The 24,384-nt window shown below is 38.4% G+C and overlaps 1 protein-coding gene and 1 pseudogene across 4 annotated transcripts in view; one reads left to right on the plus strand and one right to left on the minus strand.

Annotated features, from left to right (window-relative positions):
- The window catches only part of ATRNL1 (attractin like 1), a 695,100-nt gene that overhangs the window by 167,194 nt on the left and 503,522 nt on the right, over positions 1–24,384 (plus strand). For 2 of the 3 annotated variants that reach the window (XM_020779948.3, XM_078389598.1), the window contains exons 18-19: positions 5,287–5,505; positions 13,368–13,505. In XM_020779948.3, the coding sequence (XP_020635607.2) occupies positions 5,287–5,505; positions 13,368–13,505 (357 nt within the window). Of the gene's footprint in view, positions 1–5,286; positions 5,506–7,621; positions 7,759–13,367; positions 13,506–24,384 lie in introns of those variants that run through there. The other variant, XM_072995506.2, reaches the window with a different exon arrangement.
- On the minus strand, positions 13,275–14,992 carry LOC110071987 (tetraspanin-6-like; annotated as a pseudogene). The gene is made up of 3 exons (XR_013542907.1): positions 14,987–14,992; positions 14,698–14,848; positions 13,275–14,373 (listed from the first exon to the last, which is right to left on the minus strand). The product of XR_013542907.1 is annotated as a tetraspanin-6-like (transcript).

Raw genomic sequence — 24,384 nt, forward strand, 5'->3', positions numbered from 1 at the left:
GTAACCTAGGACTGTTAAATAACTTGTTTGAGATATCATTTGATTTTAGATACAGTATTTGCTAATTTAGTCCCAGGCATGCATATACATGTGCCTTAAAGGAAAGGAAAGGTAAGCAAATCAAAGCAAAGCAATCCCATGGTCATTTTTTTTACAAGTCAGTCTAACTTAGATATCTTTCAAGTAGACAACATTGTACATATGTTTGCTCTGTGTCTAACACCTGAATTCTAATGAACAACTGGATGCAAAAAGTGACACACTCTTTTATGAGCTTTCTGGCATCTGGCCACATGGTGAATGCATGTCCCAGGGGAAAAGATACAGAGGCAGAAACTATCTATAGAATAAGAACAAACGTTTTAGATAAAAACACACATTATCAATAGGAGAAAAGAAAAAGAGAAGGAAGATAAGATAAACGTGTATGTTTTAGTTTTTGTATACTCAGTGTTGTTAGCTTTAAATACTGTCTTTTAAAGATGTAAGCTGCCTTGAGTCATTTTAAGGTGAAAGGTTGACTAGATGGTCAATTGACTAGATGTGTGGAATATAAATACAGTAAATAAATAAAATAAACAAACATACGAATGAGCAAGTGAGTAAGCAAGCAAGCAAGCAAGCAAACAAGCAACATTGTGACATAATATTTCTGGAATATGCTCCATCAATTCCTTGAAGCTTGGTCTAATGGCTCAGCTAGAAGATTAGTTGGGACTGAAATTGAATGGCATCCATACATAGGTCTCTTTATTTACATATATTTTCAGAAAGGAACATCATTTCACTTTACCTTTCTTTAATCAATGGCCTGGACCAACAAGTTTATTCTTAGTTTTTATAGTGGTATTACATTTCACTGTTGTCATGACAACACTGTTTCAAATGTATCAGCTGAAGAATGCAACACGATTGTAGCATTTAACAAAGGGAAAAAATTAAAATAAAAATTAAGTTTCAAATTTGTAGGTACCTGAGAGTAATTCTGTCCAGTTTAATGCACTGATCAACCAAGATTACATGCCTAGACAAATTCTTATTAAGATATTTTTCAGCATGGCTGTACCTGTCAAGAATATGTTTATCCTTTTGCACTCATAAATAGTAGAAGTGGATAGTATTACTCGTACTCCTTAAGAAAACCAGCTATACTCCATGGGCTTGAGGATGTATCCTACATCGAAGTGTTTATTTACTGTCAAATATGATGATGTCTGAAAGGAAAGAGGGAGAAGGTTGTTTGTTCATGCTTAGCACTCTTTAGTTTCCTACAGATAAAAAAAGTAGTGTGTGGCTGCCATCTCTTCCAGCACCCAAGTTCATTGCTGTTGCTGTTTTAACGTATGTATTGCCCCATAGTGCTAGACCACTCTTTGGACAATTTACAACTTGATTGCACAAGGAACACGAGGAAGCTAAAGAGTGCTAATCCTCCCAGCAAGCTAAGTACTCATTTTACTGACCCTGGAAGAATGGAAGACTGAGTTAACCCTGAGCTGGCTATCTGAACCTATTGCGATTGAACTCAGGTTGTGAGCAGAGGCTTGACAACAGTACTGCAATTTAACCACTATGCTATAGACCTTACTTTTCCTACCTTGTTTTGTTGAGAGACCTGCTATACTTTGTGCAGGTTGAAGGTCAGAATAGGCCATCCATCTCTAATCTTTTTTCCAGCCTCTCATCCAGACCTAGAACTTGGAAAAATTACCTTTGGAACTAAAACTTCTGGAATCCTCCAGCTATTATTGGTTGGGCATGTTAAGGGAAGAAATTGTAAGAGTGAAGTCCAAAATGTGGCTTCTTTACCACCATCCCCCCAGGAAAGACCTGCCATGTTGTGTGAGATTTTACTGTTTCTCAGCAGCTTAGCCTAAAGGCTGCTGCGTTTTTTAGGCCTTCAAACAGACATCAATAGAGCTTCTGTAATATAATAACTGACTAAGGCTATTTAATATATATCTGATGTGCAATGTTGGGAATAGTTTTAAACTATTCTAGGAGACAGAAAGAATTGTGTACATCATGCCACAGTAGTATGGAATGAAAAATAAATGTAGGCATGTTGTCGTTGTCACAGAAAGATCAAGAGTAGAATGATCGTGAAAGAGTGTGTACCATTTAGAGTTAGGTCTCAAAAATTCCTTAGGTGGAGCAGTTTCTGCTTTAAATTGTTCTGTTACATTTATTTCAACATTTATATCTTGCCTTTCCTCGATGTATAGGGGTGTACATGGTTAGGATTTCCCTATATTCTCAAAACAACCCTGTGTGGTAGGTTATGCTGAGAGGCAATGACTGGCTCAAGCTCACCCAGCGAGCATCACATTTGTACAGTGGACCCTTGACTTATGGAATTAATCCATATTGGAACGGTGGCCGCAGGTCAAAAAGTCCGTAGTTTGAATATGCACGTTCCATAGGAATGCATTGAAAACCATTTAATCCGTAACCGGCTGTTTTTGCTCCGTAGGAACTACGTAATGGAAGCCGGCTAATCCGTACTCTACCATTAGGGGGAGAACTTTTTTCTTTTTTCTTCTTTTGACCTAAGGTGAACTTAGGTTAAAAAAAAAAAGAGCAGGAAAGGAGGGAGGGAGGAGGAGGGAACAGTCTTAAAATCACTTTTACAAACTTTTTTTTCAACCAAGCCATTTTAAAGCCTGTTTGCACCCAGAGACATGACTCTGAACTGCATTTTTAAGCCTCTTTGCAAGCAACCATTCTTCCTCCACAGAATTCCTCAACACAAAGAGAGACATGACTCTGAACTGCAGTTTAAAGCTCTTTTTCAACCAAGCCAAGCCAAACCAAAAGGCAAGAAAGGAGGGAGGGAGGGAACAATGGGGAAAGAAAGAAAGAAAGAAAGAAAGAAAGAAAGAAAGAAAGAAAGAAAGAAAGAAAGAAAGAAAGAAAGAAAGAAAGAAAGAAAGAAAGAAAGAAAGAAAGAAAGAAAGAAAGAAAGAAAGAAAGAAAGAAAGGTCACTGGGGCACACAGACCCCTCAGACAAAGGTTTGTGCTTTGAAGCACAAAAAGAGAGAAGACAGAGAGAGAAGACAGGGGGGGGGGAGAGTTTTTGGAGGCTAAAACACACATTTTAAACAAAACACATTTTAAGAACAACATTTTTAAAACCAGCAAGTTTTAAACAAAACACATTTTAACAGGAACAAAGCAACTTTTCAACCAACCAATCAACCCACCCACTCACCCAACCACCAACACCTTTTAAAACAATAAAGAGGTGACTTAGCTTTCAGTGTCTTCTGGAGGACATCACTGCGAGGTAGAGGTCCCCTCCTCTGGGTCCCCAAGGGGTCCCTGTCACTGTCTCTTCACTGCAGGCTCCATTCTGGTGAAAAAATCTATCCAATGTTGTCTGTTTTGTCCTGCGCCAAAGAATCTTCCGGAAGTGGCTGACCACGTTGTCATTCACCATATCCATAATTCTTCCTGTCACAGTCCTGTTTGGGTGGTGCCTCTCAAAGAAGTTCTGCCACTTGGTCCACATCTGGCAGATGGATTTGATCTCCTTGCTGCTAATGTGCGGTGCCTCTTCCTCTTCCTCAGTGGAATGCTCCTCCACAAGAGCCTTGTGCTGCTCGCTTTGCTATTCTGCAAGTTCTTCCGTCGTCAGCTCCTCTTCATGTTCTTCAACCAGCTCCTCTACATCCTCTTCATCGACTTCTAGACCCATGCCGACAATGTCCCTCACCACCTGTGAATTAGTCCCCTTAGTGCCACTGTCTGCGACACATTCTGGCCACAGTTTTTTCCAGGCCGAGTTCAAGGTCCTGGTTGTGACATCTTGCCAGGCCTTGTTGATGAGTCTGATGCTGTGGAGGACATTGAAATGTGTCTTCCAGAACTCTTTCAGGGTCAGGGACGTCTCCTCTATGATTTTGAAGCACCTGGTGAAAAGTGCCTTTGTGTACAGCTTCTTGAAGTTGCTGATCACTTGCTGGGCTGCAGAAGAGATGTTGTGTAGCCCTAACCCCAACCTCCAAGCTGCAAAAAAACCCAGTACATGTACAGTACAGTACTCACCCAGAACAGGCAGTCTCTCTGCTTAAAAAGTCAAAAATCAAAAAATAAATAAAAAATAAAATAAAAAAAGTCCGTAGTACAGTATACAGCACTGTACCAGGCAGTGCCAGGCAAACTCTCTGAAAACTCTCCCTAACCACTCTCTAACCGCCGGGACAAGTGAGGAAGCAGATTACTCTCTTCGCTGGCAAACAGTCAACTGAAAGCAGTTAAAATTTCCTGCTTTCCCAGCCTCTCCCACTTTTTTTCGGTCTGTAGGTTGATTCTCTGGCCGCAAGTCGAAGTGAAATTTTGTGGCCAGAGAATTCCATAGGTCAAAACGTTTGTAAGTGGAACCGTACATGTCAAGGGTCCACTGTACTCCTATATCAACAGTCTAAACACTACATCACATTGGCTGTCATACTTAATATTTCATATATATTAAGGATATATTTATGTCAGATCAGGAGCGGAATGAAAAACATATTACACATACATCTCAGATCATATTCTAGAGATGCAGCGTAGTGAAAGCTACCATTCAGTGCACATATATAATAATAATCATATGCTGTCAAGTCAATTCTGACTCATATTGACCCTTTTCCAGTCTTTTCTAGGTAGAGAATACTCAGAAGTGGTTTCCCTTCTTTAGGAGGCATATGTACCTGGAAATGAATCCCAGTGAATACACTAATTTCCAAGTAAACAGAAAGAGAAATAGGGTTCTTGAGAAAGCGAATTCTCTCTTATATGTTCAAAATGGTGTCAGTTCCTTATAGCACATTCCTATACAAGTCTGTTGAGAATCAAAGCACACTGAACTCAGTGGTATTTCTCTACACAGCCAGGAGCCTAAAATGATGAAGTTGGTTTGAAAATCAAGGGATTTGGCAGATAAACATACCTTCTTTTAAAATAGGAATTCTGGTTAGCAGAGCTTTCAAAACACATTGTTGCTTCTGATGTTTGAAATGAATGTTAACGATTCTAATGAGATCGCAAAGGCTCCACATAAGTGTTTCTGAAAAAGAACCTGTTTGTTTTAAAAAAATTCTCTTTCACTATCTGTAACTAATCTGGGAACAACTAGCAAGACAAATTGCCGGGAGGTTGAAATCAGTTTTTGCAAGAGTATGCTAGGAAATTGAAAATTGCCAAATTATATAGAACTGTTTTCTATTAATATCATACTAACCTTTGTACAGGAGAACTGATCTTTTTAAAGACTATTGTTTATAATGTGTGTGTTACAGCTCAAAACTGCTCTGGTTTGAGGACTTGTGGACAATGTCTGGAACACCCAGGTTGTGGATGGTGCAGTGATCCCAGTAATACAGGCAAAGGCCACTGTGTGGAAGGGTCTTCAAGGGGGCCAGTGAAGTTGACTGGGATGCATTCTGCTGAAATGGTTCTTGAGAACAGTCTTTGCCCCAAAGAGAAAAATTATGAATGGTCTTTCATTCAGTGTCCAGGTAGGAAACTCCTATGTGTTATTTTTATTTTTGTCTTGATCTGATAAAGTAGACTGTTAATGACTTGCTCCCAAACATAGTTTTGTGCATCATGATATTCTTGGTTCTTTGTTATTGAAACTTTAAAGCATTATTCAAAATGTTTGTTTTCTAACAAGCACAATTCCAAGCCAACCAAAATCAGATACTCAGAATATGTGCAGTGATAGATTACAAAAAAATAGTGTTTAACCTGTCGCAAAATTAAAGATGTCCATTATACCTTCTTTAAAATTGTGTAGGGTAACAGGAAATCTGTAATCTCTGACATGTATAAAATGCAGAATTCACTTACAGATACACTGTGGCTTGAGAATAACACAAAACACTGAACTTGTTCACCTATGATTCCTCTTGAAAAAGCTCTGATGTTTCAGGATAGGTGAGTCAAAAGTGTTTGAAAAATCAGCAGATTTCATTAATATATTGAATGCTGAAGAGGTGGGTAAAATCATGATTATCTGTAACTTTGAGATAGATAAAAGGAATAAAACAAAGGAAAATAGAAAGCAGAAACAGGTGGTCATTAGGAATAAAGGAAAAAGTAGATGGCCAAAAGTATAGCGGAGATCTATGTGAAAACCATCCAGGCTTATTCAATTATTCTAATTTAGTTCTAACACGACCGGCACCAGTTTGTCAGCTAAACAACAGGCAGCTTTTCATTCCAGAATTAATGAGCTTATATAGTGGTTCTGGAACTTCTTTCTTGATGTATTTACAAATATCATCATGTCTGGCACTCAAAAGATTTAGCATCTTGAGTTCACAATTTTATCTAATTCCCATAACCAAATATTATTGCAGTTAACATTGTGCAGTGGTTTCAGCTCTATAGTCATGTTTTCATTCTATTTCTTTTTAAAAAAGAAAATATAAATCACATTGCCTCTTATCCAAGCATTCAGAAAATAAATAGAACATGAAAACACATTAAGAAAACCATTGAAAGTTACTGTCTTTCCAAACCACAGTGAAAGCTCCCTTTAGAACCATTAGCATCAGTAAGCATAAATGTTAAGTATCTCCAAATACCTTTGAAAACAAGTAGGCTTTAACTATGATCCAAAACACCATAAGGTTGGGCTACCACAAGCAAAGCCACCAAGGCAGAATGACTTGAATTAGGGAGGAATTATTAGCATGTATAGAATTCTCTTCTCTCTTGCTAAGGTGTTGGAATAAGGATATTCTGTTAGCACAGAAACAATTAAGGAACAACCAACACAGAGGAGGCATAAACATGTTTGTGTGCTGTGAAAAGTATTGATCCATGTTGGTAACTTGGGGAAGGCAGCTTGATAGAGTTGGCCACAACATTCATGCTCCTTTCCTGATACCATTCAAAGTGGAGCAATGTGGTGTACTTCCAATTAGGTTGATGCCGCAAGTATAGTTCAAGTATCTGAATAATGTAGAAAATATAGTCCAAGAATATGATAGGCAACATGGTGTTTTACTGTCATTGTGTTGCTTGGTTGTGGTGTCATGTAGGAAGTAGGAAAAGTACCAAAGAATAAGTGTTAATAATAATGGGTCCTTCTTTGGACCCATGGCAATTTGCATACAGGAGAAATAGATCTACTGATGATGCTGTGTCCATTGTACTCCATACTGTATTGAGCCACTTACAACAACAGGGAACTTATGCGAGGCTGTTGTTTGTGGATTATAGCTCTGCTTTTAGTACCATTCTACCAAATAGGTTGTTTTTTAAAATGATCAACCTGGGATTACCTCAGGAGATCTGCATGTGGATAAAGGATTTTCTGACAGATAGGCCACAGTCAGTAAGGATAGGATCTCACCATTCTTCTACCCTGGTACTAAGTACAGGAGCTCCCCAGGGCTGTGTGCTAAGTCCCTTCCTCTATTCCCTGTACACACATGATTGCACCCCACTGTATAACACCAACGCAATTATTAAATTTGCGGATGATACGACAGTGGTGGGGCTCATAAATAAGAACAATGAGTCTGCTTATAGAAAGGAAGTACAAAGGTTGATACTTTGGTGTAAAGAAAATCATCTTACACTTAACATCAAAAAAACTAAAGAACTCATAATTGATTTTAGGAGGAAGAGAAATGTACATTTACCACTGTACATAAACGGTGAGGAAGTGGAGAGAGTTGGTAGTTTTAAATTTCTGGGTACTTACATCTTAGAGGACCTCTCATGGACTATAAATGCCAACATGCTAATGAAGAAGGCACAGAAGAGGCTGTATTTCCTGAGAATGCACGGCAAGTTAAATTTATCTCAGGATTTACTTCTGTCATACTATCGTAGCACCATTGAGAGTGTCCTAACCTATGGCATTCTGGCATGGTTTGGGAGTAGCTCTGTAGCGGACAAAAAAGCTCTACAGAGAACCATTAAAATTGCCCAGAATATCATCAGGCTCCAGCAACCAACCCTGGATGACATCTTCACATCCCGCTGTCTGAGGAAGTCACACAGCATCCTGAGAGACTCTTCCCATCCTGCTTATAACTTTTTTGAACTGTTACCATCTGGCAGAAGATATAGAACAATTAAGACTTGGACCACACGTTTTCTGAATAGTTTGTATCCCAGAGCTATAATTGCAATTAATAATGAGCTTAAAGACCACCAGTAGTGAATAATTAGTTGGACTGTGTTACTTGGCCTGCGGTGTAGATGTTTGTATTTTTAGTGGGGGACTTTTAGTGGGTGGGGAGTGTTTGGGGAATTTTATGTGTGTGCATGTGTCTGGTCTCTGGGTGTCTGTGAATTTCGTTGTATGGGTATACTGTGTATATACTTACAATGACAATAAATTATTATTATTATTATTATTATTATTATTATTATTATTATTATTATTATTATTATTATTATTATTATTATTATTATTATTATTACTAATGTATTTGCGAAGGCTTTCATGGCCGGGATCTAATGGTTGTTGTGGATTTTTCAGGCTCTTTGGCCGTGTTCTGAAGGTTGTTCTTCCTAATGTTTCGCCAGTCTCTGTGGCCAGCATCTTCAGAGGACAGCACTCTGTACTCTGGTGCAGTTTGCTGTCCTCTGAAGATGCTGGCCACAGAGACTGGTGAAATGTTAGGAAGAATAACCTTCAGAACACGGCCAAAGAGCCCGAAAAACCCACAACAACCAATAAGTGTTAACTGGAGCAGCAGAGAGGGACAAATCATAGCAATGATTCTGCTTGGCAGGGAATATTCTGGGTGTTCTGAAAGCCCCTAGTTTTCATTATTATTATTATTATTATTATTATTATTATTATTATTATTATTATTATTATTATTATTGTTGTTGTTGTTGTTGTTGTTGTTGTTGTTGTTGTTGGTGTTGGTGTTGTTGTTGGTGTTGTTGTTGGTGTTGTTGTTGTTGTTGTTGGTGGTGGTGGTGGTGGTGGTGGTATTAGTATTATTAGCATAATAATAATAATCATCCAGAATGTTTGCTTATGGTTATCATTACAATTAGAGATGGGCATGAATTGCTGGTTTAGTGCCCCATCCCCTCAAGTGGGCACCCATTTGGCAGTAACATCCAGAGAAGGCAGGGCAGGGTGCTGCTGCTGAATGGGCTCCCACTGGAGGTAGTGGGATACTGAACTGCAGATCAACTGTTTGGCCGGGAAATGAACCAAGCCAAACCACCAAACAAGCAGTTTGTGCCCATCTCTAATTGCAATCCTAGTAATGCTGTTCCAAATCATCAGTAATTCAATAATGGTCAGAACACAGCCAAACAGCCCAAAAAACCTACAACAACCATCAGATCCCAGCTGTGAAAGTCTTTGAGAATGCATCAATAATTTTTTTTATTAATTAGATAAATTTACAATGGACCAGATGTTAAATAAAGAATAAAACCAGTAAGTCCCAAGATCACTGTTCCCATACTAGTGACAATTATCATTCTCGTTAGATTGCATAGTAATTTTCATTTAATCAACATTGCAAGAAATGATTCAATAAAACAGAAGCAGTGGATGCAGAAACAAAATAAATCAACCATACTTCTTGGTGTCCATGAATTGGACTTAGTAGGACATGATCAAATATTAGAACTAATTAACTATATGTAACATAGTTACCTGTAGGTAGTTATTGTTTTGGGTATGAATAGTGTAACTAAGTTATATTTTAAATGCAGTATAATAAATAGCTAAGAAGTTACTGTTTTGATGTAATATATGACTTTTCTATTTATTTTCAAAAGTTAACAGTTAAAGGGAATTTTCAGAAGCAACTGATAGGAATATTTCCAGTTTTATACCACAATTCTACTGTACTAGTCTTCGTAAGGGGCCTTTTTGTTTGTTTGTTATTTCTGAAGTATTTTCAAGGTATAGTATCAAAATTGGCTATTGGGGGAAATGAAGAGTATTTATCTGCATTTTTCCAGCTGCTGCTAAACACAAGAGAAACAACAATGACAGTGATCTGTCTGCTACTAATGCAACAACCACAAATTAAAAAGATAAAACATTGAACCTCTGTACATGAAAACTTTAAATGAAAAGCGAAAGTTTATTTAATTAAAAGAGCACTGATTTGGTTGTTGGGGTAGGAGCAATGAAAAGTTGAACCACATTCTGTAATTAATTACAGGACTGAGGGAAAGTAAAAGGGGTACTTCCTCAGTCTGGATGATAGTGCATGCAATGTCCAGTTCCAGGGGGGGATTGGGGGCAGTGTCATTTCCCCCTAATCTATAAATCTTGCATTTTGCATACCATGAATTTTATTCTGTAGAAATCAGTGGGTATTGCATGGACATGAGAATGCCATGATGTGCATAGTCATGTCCTGGGTTCCATTTAAAAAAACCCAACTAATTTATGAGATAGAGGATATGGAATCTGTGATTTATATGTTTTCTGGGATTATATAAGAAGGACAAAATAAGAACTAGAGAGAAGAGGGATTGTCTACTGAGATCTTATGACCAGTGTGCTCTAGTTCTGTTCATAAACTGGCCATTAATTGCCAAGTGGATGTTAAGTTTGGCCCTGACTGCAGTTTTATGCCATCCATCTGGCTATTAAGGCCATTCTTGTCCACATACAGCACCTAACCTCTTCTGTATAGGAACAAATCCTTGTCATTTGTAGCAAAGTTCTAAATTAGGCAGTACTCTTATTGGATCACGCTTTAATATTCTCTAGACCTCTTTATTAAGGTGAAGATACTATAAAACCTGGGGCTTAGGCAAAAAATCCAACAGTTGGGCCGGATGTGATGCCGGTGACTTGTTAAGTGAGATTGCCAAGAAAAAAAGAATCAAGCCTCTTTCTGTCTGCATAATTCTGACTCTTTATATGAATATTCCAGGGCTGGATACTGTTCTGTGGCTACCCTTGGAGCATGACTGTATGTTAGAGATAACATATGGTTCAGATGAATGCCTCCAGAAGGCCTTTTGCATAGGAGCATTTGATGGTGGCATGAATGAAAGTGTCAAGAAGCGCTCTATTGATGCCTCCATAACTGATAACGGTAGATAATAATTTTCTTCTTTTTTAAAAGCACAGCAAAAGAAGAAACATATTCTGCTTGCTTCCACTGTAAGCACCCATCTGGAAACTATTTGCAACATTTTGTCTGCACAGGAGTTTCAGGTCAAAAGTCTGAATAATTGAATTTTAGAGCTGACACTTAGATCTTTCTGTCCATCTGTCTATTCACATAGAGTTGCATCCACTGAATAAGGGAGGCCAAGCTGCATGTCTTTCACACTGGTCTGTCTTTTTAATTTGCAGCTTTTTCATCTGTGTGGTTGTTTCAGCTGAGCAGTTTCCCTGCATTGGGAGAGTGGCATTGTGCCTTCTCCCCTGCCCCTGTTCAGTGTATAGTATTTCTGAAAATGTATGCAAATTGAAAAAGTAAATTGGGATGTTTTCAGTTTTTGGTAGGGTCCTGAACACATTGACAGAGCTTTTGTGTGACCACTCTATCTAGCTAGTTTATGTAGCCCTTTTATTAATGTGGTTCAATGATATGTTTCCTTGGATCTGGAAAAAAAATCTGAGGAACTGGTATGCTTTGTATCAAAAGATATCAGACACTATTCACAGAATAAACGATGCAAGAAGAAAACAGTTTAGTGCAACAGTTACAGATAGTGTATTCTGTGTGTAATATCTTTTTGGTAATAATTTTAGCACTGGTTTTTATAAATATTAAGACTTTCCTGTTCAGTCTTGTTTGCTGTATCAACTGGAAATGAAAACTCTTTCTCAGATTTCAGATTTTGCTGTATAAGCTTTCCAAGATGATCTTTAAAACAGCAGCACAGGAATATGCTTGACAGCTCTCAAATGAAGGGTTATAAGCGTATCTCTATATGAAGTTAAGCCATACAGAGGTCTTAATTTGGTGGTAAAAAGCATCATTATGTGGAATGTTTTTTAGAAAAAAATGAATTGCAATAATCAGTCAGTCGATTGAGTGAGTGAGTGAGTCTTCCATTCCGACATGAATGTTAATGTCACAAATGAAAAATATAGACACTGGACCATTTCCAGAGCTACTGAACAGATGGTTCATGACTGAGCAGACCCCTTCCCTTGAAATTTTAAGCTGAGGTTTAAGTACCCTCTTTGTTCAATATGTGAGTCATCCTGTGTATCCCCAGTTTTTTCTTTGAAAAAAGGTCAGCCATTTGATAATAGATTAGACTTGAAGTTTCATAGTTGCCTCCAGAGCAAGATGACTAGCAAGCCATGGACCAAGAAAATTTCTTCTGAAAAATCAGAGTTCTGTCTCTTAACATAACGGTGCTGGCAAATTTATGCTGCAAATTTAGTTTGAAATGTCAAGTGGTATGGGTAGCCATATTAATGTGTTGCAGCAGAACCAGCCGCAGTGAAGTGGACTGCGGTCCACAAAGGTTTGTGTCAAATAAAACCTTCTTAGTTTCTTAGGTGTGCAGGTTTCTTTATGGTTTGAAATGGGTCTCAAAATCCTCAGAAAGTTAGATGCTATTTTTAATTCATTGCCTGTGTGGAAGTGCTAATATTGGATTCCTTATAATAGGTAGAATTAGTGAATTTATTGGAATAATATATTTTCAAGTCACTGATTTTGCTTGTGATTGACAGAAGTTACTAATTTTTGATATCAAATTCTAACTCTACCGCTCATTCAAATAAGGACCTCAACTTTAGAACTTGGAGATTCTGCTTTCCTAAATAATCTGGCATCACAGATGCACTTTCCCCTGAAACCTAACAATCTTAGACTGTGATATTAGTCCCCCGGTTAACATTGCTGCATGGAATGCTTCCCAAATAACCAGGACCATGTGTGGAAACAAGGAAGAAGGATAAAGGGTTAAACTAAGGCCGCAGTTGAACTGGTGATCATTTACGGGGACAGTGCTGAAAACTAGACATAAGAAAGGATAGAGACATCATACGTAGGTAAAGTAGTGCCACATCCCTGCTTGTTGACATCAGCCTGGCCCTGTCAACCTGGAGTCCTGTGCCTCATCCTTGCTTTGCTTGCAGACACACTCTGCCCATAGTCAGCAGTTGGTGGCGGGATGCTGTTCTTTTTCTTTTTTAAATGACCTTAGCTTACGCATACCCAAGGATGAAACCAGTTAATATTCTTTGGCATTCCCCTCCAGTCAATTCTGATTTGATATCTAATCATTTAAATAACTTCTTGTGTTGATTATGAAATATTATTCACAGTTTGTGTTTTTTTTTAAAGAATGATGATCCTTTTGTCCTGTTTCGGTTTCTAAAACAACTAAAACTAAGGTGTGTTTTTAATTATTATTATTATTATTATTATTATTATTATTATTATTACAGCCTGCCAGTGCAATGGACATAGCACCTGTGCCAATGGCAATGTTTGTGAGCAGTGCAAAAATCTGACTACAGGAAAACAGTGCGAAACATGTATGCCTGGATATTATGGAGATCCAACAAATGGAGGCCAGTGCACAGGTGAGTTAAAACAATGTTTCCATTGTGTTCCTCGATGGAATGTATGGAAAGTATTTCCGAAACACATTGTTTGATAGTTTGATTTAATGGTAAAGAAGAAAACTTACACTTGATCTGATATGACTTGCATTTGCAATCAGTAGTTAGTGTACTGATGAGGAGCAAAACTTGCCCTCGTTAGGTGGTATCAAAGTTCTCCTTCTTCCAGTGAATCCCCTCAGGCCAACCACTGCCACTTTGGGAAACAGAACGCTGTCCATGATGCATTTTTAGTGTGAACCTGAAGACTGCTTTATTAATATTATTTACAGTGATTGGAGTCACACTGCTGATCACTTTTTGGGCAATTTATTATTGAATATATTTTATTTGCATGCTATATAATAAGCAAGGCAAACAGGACTGTGCAAGTTTTGTCTTTCAGTTTCAACTATAAAGAGCAGCATCAGCTTCTTAAACTTATTCAATACTTCCATGATTTTCTTTTAATATTTTCAGCAGCAGAAAGCAAAACAGGATCCCAGTTAGCTGTTCAAGTCCAATAAAAACCCCAACCCCTCCAAACACAGCCCTGTGTTCTTCAACCCAGTTCTTCCATTTTAGGACACATCCCTGCTGATTAATCCCTATGGTGTATGCAGTTCTCTGTTATATTTGTCCAAGGTTCTCAAGACATCTCTCAATAAAGTTTGGAACTTCTCTCTGTAAATACAGACAACAGCCCCAACTATGATTTCAGGTGTCAAGAGTGCCAGCAGTATGCCTGTGAACAATCTCATCATCTTTAGGTTGCATTTTAGCAGAGCAACAGCCCCAAAGGTAGCTATAAGGATTATTAGCATGCCAATAACTGTTATGATCATAGGAACTCCTGAAATGGCTTCATTCAGTACTAGGGATACGAATATCCCCGCACAGGTGGAAATAACAAGGGTTTTCATTGCCACCGCTGGGTAAAGGCTTCCTATTATGCCGTTGTCCACAGTCGATTACCCCATTCTGGCAGGAGGCAGGGTGACAAGCTTCTCTGCTAGGTTGGAGAGTGGCTAATCCATTGCGGAGAACAGCGCAATAGGAAGCCTCCACAGAGCTGGCGGCAGCAGACAAATTGTGAGTGGACAGTCCGGTCCCATGGGACTGGACCCTCGTTATTTCCACTTGTGCAGGGATAGTCGTATTTGTATATAAATACGAATACCCCCATCTCTATTCAGTACCAAAAACGTTTCATGAAACTTCACTTGAATGGACACCCCTGTGCACATTAACGCAACTCCAGAAATCCAGTAAAGTAAGATAGCCAGCCATAAACAAATTCTAATAACCCTTTCCCACTTAGTAACCTTTTTCCTTCATTCTGATTTCTATCCTATCCCTCCTAAGACCTCTGGCAAGGATAGATATACTGACATAAATCAGTGGTTCCCGTTGTCACAGCTGTCCAATTTATTATCAAATTTGTTCTGGTAATTTTTGCTTACAGTCATGTTGATCTAATAGTTTGGCAAGTGGAAATAATCTATGGTAAACATATTGTCATTTGGTGAATGAAATTGCCATTTGGTGAAAGGGTTGGTGAATTAAGTCAAATAGCCAGAAATAACTGCAAGTTAATAATTATGCAAAACACTCAAGTGTACCCTGAAAATATAACTGTTGCCAGGAAAATCTGAGTTTTCTTGCTTTTGCACTTCTTCGTTTAGTTTGACTTACATACATACTGACATTCTGAGAAATCGATTACTTAGATACTTGGTTTCTGTTGTATAAATATGTGGCATGCAAAATTTAAAAATGTACCCATGCTTGGTAGCACAGAACTGCATATTGGGAAGTAGTCTTTCTGTAATTTTTTCTGTGGATGCCAGTTATTGGGGCAACAGTACCTTACTTCCTCCACTTGTAGAAATGACAACTTTCTATACATATTTTAGAAGAAGTATATATTTGCATGGGGAGCTATCTGGGAATCACACATCCAACTGTATTGTAAGTGGAAATTTCAAGGTGCTCATACATAACACATTCCAATTTCCTGAAGTCACTGAAAACATGTAGAATTTTAGATGACGTATTTCTTAAATGACAGTTATGTCTATTAATTTATGCAACCTTTTGACTTCTAAAGGTGTTAATTCCTTAATGGTTTCACCTCATCTCTTGGCAATGTGACATGCATTTAGCTTTAGCTTATCAGATGTGTATCTGGGCAAATATTCAAGAGAAAGATTAATTGCCACCCTTATTGACAGTTCCACATTTTCTTGGTGTTTTATGAAGCCTTAAATAATTCTCAATAGTTGTCTTATTTCCTGAAGATGACAAAATGTTCTTTTGCTTTCTTTAGTTCCTCTGTGGCATAGTGATATATTAAAGCAGCTTTTATTCTTCAGGGATGCATTAGCTTTCTAACTAAATAAGCATACTGTCACCTTTAGTGAATGATGTACAATGTAATAATAATGAAAATCAATTTGTAAGCACTATAAAATTATACATTTTATTACTTGTTTCTGGAATTCTGGCTACATGATATTCAAGTGAGCTCATTGGAGGCATGATATAAGAAATGACTACTTAAAAGTCCATGTAATTAAAAACAGAAATGAGAGCTAGTTTAAGATATAAGATATTTTCTTACTTAACTTTTCAGGGTTGAATATTTAATATTTCAGGAATATATCACTGCCGTCTTAAATTAATAATGAACTTATTCTTCCATGTAGGAATAGGATCACCAAAATTATTCTGGGAACAGAAGGATAGGAAAATGGAGGAATTACATATGTGTACAGAAAAGAGTGTGTGCTTATCCGTACTTATTGTTAAAAAACAGTCATTCATTCATTATAATTGTATTCTGTTGTGCCTCCCAGAAATGCAAGGTGCTACACATTGGCCTAAATCCATTGAGGGATGTATACTGATGGAATGACTTCCATCAGCAAATTTGAGAAGGCAATTTGTCTTCTTGAATGCAGTTACCTGTGCACCCTCAGAAACTTCTTTAGAGTGGTGGGAAATAATCCAAAGCCAGTATTCAGTATTCCTGGTCCTTCTCTCACACGGGAAGGAAGTTCCTATGCCCTGGATCTAAGCCATTGTTCTTCCCCATTTTATTCTCAGACAAGCTATGAGAGGTATTTTAGACTAAGAGATAGTGACTGGCCCAAGGTGAGCCAGTAAGTTTCAGGGCTGAATGGTGATTTGAAGCTTGGTTTCTCTAGTTGAAGCTCAACACTCTAATGACCATGCCAAACTAGTTCATGTCTAACCTTGAGATAAGGGTAGATCAAACTGAAATGTTCTAATTCTAACGGGAGCTGCAGGTAGCAAATCTGGTTGTAGCAAGTTCTCAGGAAAACATACACACCATAGTGGATGAAAAAATAAATGACTACAGATTTAATGGATATAGCTCAATAATTTTGTTCAGCATAGGTTAATAGCCGTTCATCGACTTTCTTACTCACCAGTGATCTATCCTTGGCTCAACTGCTGGGGAAACCAATGAAATAATACTATGTGGGCCACCTGGGTACTTGATCACTAGGTGGACTCCCTATCATTCATGTGGGGAAGGCAGTTGTCTCTGTGTTAGGCAGACCTCAGTTGCTTTCACCCCAGGATCCCTTAATGGAATCCCTGAAATGGGGATAGTGGCAAGTACCAAAGCCTGATGACGGGCAAGCAGGTTGGAGTATTTATATGTTCATGGATACTAGCCATTACATTTCCTGCTTCTGGCTGCTAGATTGCAAGCAGGGCCCCAAATGAGTTTCTTGTCATAGCCTCTGTTCAGATATTTACTGGCAGTGTTACAAATAATTCCATGCAGTGCGTTCCACACAGGTTCCTGTACACTAAAATGACCAGATCTGCTTTGTCCTGTTTCCTTTTCTGATACTGAAAAATGCAGAGCTGGGCCCTTTGTGCATATGGCTTCTTTGCTGTGTTGTGTGTCTGGTGAAGATGGTTCCGAGTCTGTTCATTCACCACATAAAGCTAATACTTGCTAGCTAACTTTCTGAAATGAGCACAAGCTGACGACACTAGTTTTTCCTCTTGAATTTCGCCGTACAGTGTATTGTATCATAAGAATGGGGTCATGAGTGTTAGAATAAACACTATAAGTAATACGCTACAGTGTAACTGTCATTCAAAGTTTTTAATTAGGAAGAAGTTAAAGGTTGTTGACTTTATGTTCTAGTACAATTTTATTCGTACTACTCCCAGGCATGTATCGTATTGCTCATTAGCATGAAATAATTATATGCTGAACTTCATATGACTTCCTTATTTGGTTTGGGTTATAATGTTGTACGTTTATCCTGTGAACATATGCAACAATAGTTAAGTTAATATTTTATGATAAATGTATGACTCCTTCCAGTGTGCCTTTCTTAATTCATCCTAAGCCGCCTTGAATATTTATTATAGAAACATGAGATGTATACAACAACAACAACAACAACAACAACAACAACAACAACAACAACAACAACAACAACAACAACAACAACAACAACAACAACAACAACAACAACTTAGGCTCTATTTAATTTATTAAGTGTATTCATAAGACCCAGATATAAGGTATAGCTGTTTTCTAAACAAGCCACTGTCATGGACTACAAAACAAGGTTAAAATTGCATATGCCATTTTTCCTGTAAGAGTAAGAAAAATTCAGGGGAGGCCATATATACGTGAGCCATAGATGTCAGCCCTAAATTAGTGCTCCAACAGATAACCTAGTGACCAGAGAATGGTACAATTTATTCTGCTCAGCGAAGGGATGGGTGGGCAGGCTTATGTTCATGAACAGCAATTTCCTTCACCACACAGCACCTTTTCTTCTGAACAGAATATTTAACAACAAAACAAAACAACCATTTGGCTATTCTCAAGTTCTTCAGTATGCTTGTAATTGGATCATGGCCATAGAATCCTAAATGAGATAATTATGTGGGAATTGGTGTTTGTATCATTCCCCCCCCCCCAAAAAAGGAAAGTGTGCTGTTTCTATACTGCCCCATAGTGCTTAAAGCACTCTCTGGGCAGTTTACAAGTTAATTATGCAGGCTACGCATTCCCCCCCCCCATGGTGAGCTGGGTATTCATTTTACCAATCTCTGAAGCATAGAAAGCTGAGTCAACTTTGGGCTGGCTACTTGGAATTGAACTCCAGGCCGTGAGCACAGTTTTGGCTGCAGGACAGCAGTTTAACCACTGCACCACAAGACTTATCTGAGGCTCATCATTCTCAATGTTATTTTCACTTGGCAAAGAATGTTGGCTGTTAACATACAGCTTTTAGGTACCTGGAGAGGTTAGCATGTGATATAAACAGCCTAATTGGTAAACATTTTAGTTAGAGGGTCCCTAACCCTAAACTAATAGATTAGGTCTGGTGAGCTCTGGTCCATGGGGTCACAAAGAGTCAGACACGACTAAATGACTAAACAAACAGCAAATAGATTAGGTCCAGTGCTAGTGACTGAAAATAGAACTGATAGCTTACTAAACAACTTTACCTGAGAGTATAAGGATGTTTTCTATAACAACTGCAAAGTGGTTCTGTAGAAATAGAAAACAAATGCTTTTCAAAAATTATGAAAATTTCAAAAACACAACAGTGTTATTTGTTGTGTTGTTCTGAAGAAAGCACACATTTATTTGAAACCTTTTTCTTAACAGGAATGTAAAACTTCTCTTGTTTAGTTCTTGCTGGTTGGAAACAAAAAAATTAAAAAGTTCTCTCCCTTCTTAGTGAGGTTATGATTGAGTTTGTACACACTTTGCATTTCAGGGCTTCTTTGAAAGAGTTGTGGAAGAAATTTTTAGCCAAATTCAAGGCTTTCGGTGGGCAGACACCATATTTTTCTTTGTGTGCTTGTGCTAATGCTGCTGCTATAAAAAAGGCATGATCTCACAGCTGTTGACTTTTGGGGATGATTAGGATATCTCAACGTGTTAGTTTCCAACTGTATGTTACATTCTTTGTTCGTAGGTTCTGTTTTCAGAGGCTGGCTATCATAATTAGAAGTTAAAGAGCCAATATGATGGTGCATGCAGCTGTATAACAGACTGTGGGAACTTGATTCTGAGAGGACCTGAATCTTTTAATATATTCAGAAGTTTTAGATGCTTTATGGCTTCATGGATGTGAGGACAGCTGGAGAAGAGTATCTTAGTTGGATAGTTGAAACGGAGAAGTCACAGAAAATTCTTCCCTTTATTTTTTCTGTGTGTTACATTATCACAAAGAATATTTCCCCTAATAGACATTTTTTCATGATGATTAATATCCATTAAAGAAAGACCATGATGTTCTAAACCAGAGCTTCCTAATCTTGGGTCCCTAGATGTCCTTGGACTACAACTCCCAGAAATCCTGGCCAGCTCAGCTAGAAGTCGAGGTTTTTGGGAGTTTCAGTCCAACGACATTTGATTGGGACCCCCTATTCTAAATTATGAATGTTATTCCAAATATTTAATTTGATTTGATAGTACCATATTTTTCTGTTTATAAGAACACCACCACCACTTTTCTAACTCAAAAACTAAGAAAATAAGATTTGTCTGTGTAAGATTCCACCCCCTCCCCAAGATACCTTACAGATTATCTCACAGGATTTCTCTGAAGTCTCATGGTAATTCTGTGCAGAATGGAATCTTTCTTGCACAAGTCTCAGCAGAAAGGGCATTAAGTTGTAATAGTTTTCTATGCAGAACACTGGGCAAAAAGTTGAAAGGGAAATGAAAGCAGAGACAGGCTTTTCTGGAAGCCAGGACATCTTGGTGATGCAGGCCAAGGTCTCACTGGAAGACTGCAGGAAGCTTGACATTTTGCAGGTATTCATCACATCCTTGATGAGATTTTCTGCAGCCAACCAAGCAGGAATAAGATTGGTCAGGTGCAGGCAATTCTTTAAATGGAAGACTGGAGAAAGGCAATTTTATTCTCTCAATCCTGGGAGCATAATGCTCCCTTGACAAACTCTGTGTTTGTTCTTCACTGAAGTTCTGGTCAGCACTTTTGAGGGAAATAGGGCCTATGTCCCTGCATTTCCTGTCTTCAGAGATGTCTTGGGAAATTCTGGGTTAAGGGATCTGGTGGTCTGTGGTATCCTGTTCCTGTCACTGAAGTTGGCAAATCCCTCCAAGATTTTTTAAAATTTTCAAGTTTCTACCCTCATTGTAAAGAAACTTTTGTCTAGCCAAGTGGTGTGGGGATCTCCAGTTTAAGTTTAGTCAGAAGCATACAGTGATACAGAGTTTGTTAACAACATTTTTTTTGTTCAGAATAGAAGATTGGGTTTAGAAAGTTCCAATTTGCATTGATTTCTTTGACTATTGCCTCAAATATTAATATATCAATGTAATATGCTGACCTTAATCACAGTGACTTAACATTTATTAATGCTTCTTAAAACAGAATTGAAACACTCATTGAAAAATATTTTAAAATCACTCATTAGAGTGTCAAAATCCAAACTAAACAAAAAGGAACTCATGTACTGAAATAGCATTGGAACAGAATTTCCATTTTCAGCTTTATTCCCACTTTTCACGAGTAGGAAAGCACACTCTGCATTTTAAATTCAATTGCTTAAAAAGTGTGCCTTATGAAAATGTTTGTGGTTATTCTGCTGTCAGCATAAGGAACTGTATTTTTTTAAAAGCTGAGTCAGCAGCCCAGAAGCAATCACACTACAAGCATATTATTAAATAAATGTTATATGAGTGGTAATTTTCCTACATGGATTTTCTTTAGTAAATTATTTTGTCTTCAAAGACTCTTTCTGTTCTTTTTGCAAATTTCCATATTGTATATACTGATATTCATGTATTTATTGACCCAAATAGTAGTGAAATGTATATTTTAAAAACGTAATGCATACTTGAGGTATTAATCTTTTTTTACTGCCTTAAAAATGTTTCTTCACAGTTTGCATTTAAAATACAGAATTGTCAATAGTAATTTATTTTTAAAGAGTATTTTATACAGTAGCCATTGCCCGCCCAGCCCAGAACAACGAAACAGACACAGTATATGGGGTAACTAGAGCCACAACTTTATTAACCTATTTAACTTGAACTTCCCCTTCCACAAAGGGGTCTACCATAGTGCAAACAGGTCTGTAACTATAGTCAACCTTGACCTCAGCCTCAGGAGTTCCTATTTCGAAAGCATGTTCTCCCATCCAGCATGCCATCAGTCTTTCACTGGGCAGATGTCTTGAATGGAACACCGAGCTCATGCTATGACTTGCCCCTTCCCCCACTGATCCATTCTCGATTTCCATAAGCAAATGATAATCTTCTCATCTGACACCACTACCTCCTTCCTCTGCAAAGAGGATGGGGATGTATATGTCTTTGCCGCCGCCACTAACTCACTTACTCACTAACCCACTCCTCTGTTCATAACCATAAGACCCCTACTAAGGGAAATCACTCTAAGAAGGTAAGATCCTTCACGACTCCCTTCTCTTGGCATTCAGGTGGCCATGCACCTGCACACTGTCTTCTCCGGAAATAGATACCATAACCCAGCGATCCTGTTGCGTTGGTCTGGATTCTGACCTTAATCATAGTTATTCCCTCTAAAAGAAAATCCCTTTGAAACCCTTGAGGAATCATTACCAGATTCTCAGATCCTCCTTCATCCCGGAGGACTCTTTCAGTGATGCGGCTTATTAAGGCCCTTCATGGCATCACACAGCAGTCGTAAGAAGGCTCTTCCTGGGGCAATGAAATTACAGGGAAAATTAAAATGACTAGCCACCTCCTGAAACTCCTTTAAGGTAATCTTAGCCTGTGTAAACATCCTTTGAAGCCTTAATTTCTGGTCCCCCAACTTTTCTTCTGGCAATCAACAGGATTGCTAAATGGTATCCAGCTCAATCCCCAAAAAGGTTAAAACTTCGCTAGGTCTCTCCATTTTTTCCTCTGCCAGTGGTACCCCCAGCTCCCCTGCTAGTTCTTGGAATGCCACCATGAAACACATGTATTGTGAAGTACTAAGTACTCCACAAAACAAAACGCTCAAGACTTGCACAACACCTTCTCCCTCAGATAAAGCTGGACAAGAGAGGACGATCCAGGCTGGGGTGGCCTTTTTAAAGGCTCCTAGGCCCAGCCTGCTTGCCTGAGATGACGCAGGTGTCTGCGTCTCTCTTGTCCATTCGGGCGGGCAGAGGAGCCCTACCCAGGCAGCTGCCACATCTCATGAAGAGGTCCTTGTACTTGTGGAAGTCTTCTACTGCAATTTTTCATGATGTGTTCAGTTAAACCTTTATTTTCATTGAAAGATTTTGAGGGGTGCAAATAAATATGTGAGGGGGAGAGAAAACAAGTTTCTAATTGCATGAGTTGAAGTTCTCATAGAGGATGGAGTCCAAAGTGCAGATCACATTACTGTAGAACATGATATTGAATAGTCAACTGATTTGTTTTCTTTTTTTGAAGGACATAGAAATGTTTGTATCTTTTCTTCTCAGTGTTCAACAGATTTCATAACATCTTCTATTACTTGTTGCCTTGAAGAGGGTTTTTAGCAGAAACCTTTTCCTCCCACAAGGAATGAAGACACTGCAGACAGTGCTGGAATTGAAAATGGTCACAGTTTCAGTCCAGCGAAGAAGTTAGCCAAGCTAACAAAAAACGTTATGGGTGGGGACTTACATTTACAACCCTAATGTCTAAATCACCATAGTGTGAGCAAGTTGTCTGTATAACAGCTTGAGTCAAGACCCATTGTGGAACAGGCCAAAATGGGTTAGTCACCAGACCTGATTTAGCTGCAAGTCTAAGGAATCTGTCCAGCTGAATCCTCACTCCTCTGGTTCTTGGAGGTGGGTTTTTCTCAGCTGATTCCACAAGCTGGAAGCCTTGAGGTACTTGCTAGGCTGCACACCATAATCCTCTCCTTCCAAACCGGGCTGCCAGATGTGCCAAAGATGCAGTCAATTAATCGAATTAAACCCAATTAAAATTAATATCCAAATTAAAGTAATGCTGAAGGAAACCAAGTATACAAATTAGAAGCCAATTAACCAGATTAGTTATGATATAGAAAATTAACTCCCAATTAGCTGAATTGGAGTAAAGATAAAACCAATTTGACTGAAGTGTGTCGTCTACCACTTAGGCAGCACAAAGTAGGTGAAAAACAGGTGCAATAACTGCAAATGAAAAAATCCCCCCCCCCCGATAATTTCTACTAATGCAGAATGCTGGTACCTGTACATAATTTGTCTGTGTACATCTTGCCGGTGCAAATGGGAAAATAATCCATACTATGCTAACACTGGGGGCGGGAAAGCAACAGAGGTAACTGGGAATGCATGTTTTACAGGAAGTAGGGTGTGGAGAGAGAAAGAAGGAAGGAAGGAAAGAAAGAAAGACAAGGGGGGGTGGCAACTGGCATCCCTCCTTTGTTTTAGTCTTTATTTATAATATTTAACTGATTATTTTGAATGCTTCTTCATATTAATTACCTTTATACAATACATTGCTCATTCACCAGCAAGTTACACAGACCTTACATGAAAACCAGTAGGATTCACGCCAGTTTGTTAACAAATGAAGATAATAATCAGTGAAGATCACCTTGAGATCTCATAAAAAAATCTACTAGCGCAGTCACGTCCATCTGTTGATAGCATTTTACTGGTCTTGAATTTGTATCTTCCTTCTGTTCAGGTAGGACAAATTCTGTCCAGATGTGATTGGCTGTATATTTTTGGTGAAATTTTAATGTTCCTGTGCCTATGGCAAAGCCAAGAGTAAAGCTGGCTGCTGAGGCTTTGTGGTATTTGGGTAAGGTCTATGCTTTCTCATCAGAAAGCCTGACTTCAAGGTAATTGCTGG

Source organism: Pogona vitticeps, chromosome 3 (genome assembly GCF_051106095.1).
Source record: "Pogona vitticeps strain Pit_001003342236 chromosome 3, PviZW2.1, whole genome shotgun sequence".
NCBI lineage: Eukaryota > Metazoa > Chordata > Lepidosauria > Squamata > Agamidae > Pogona > Pogona vitticeps.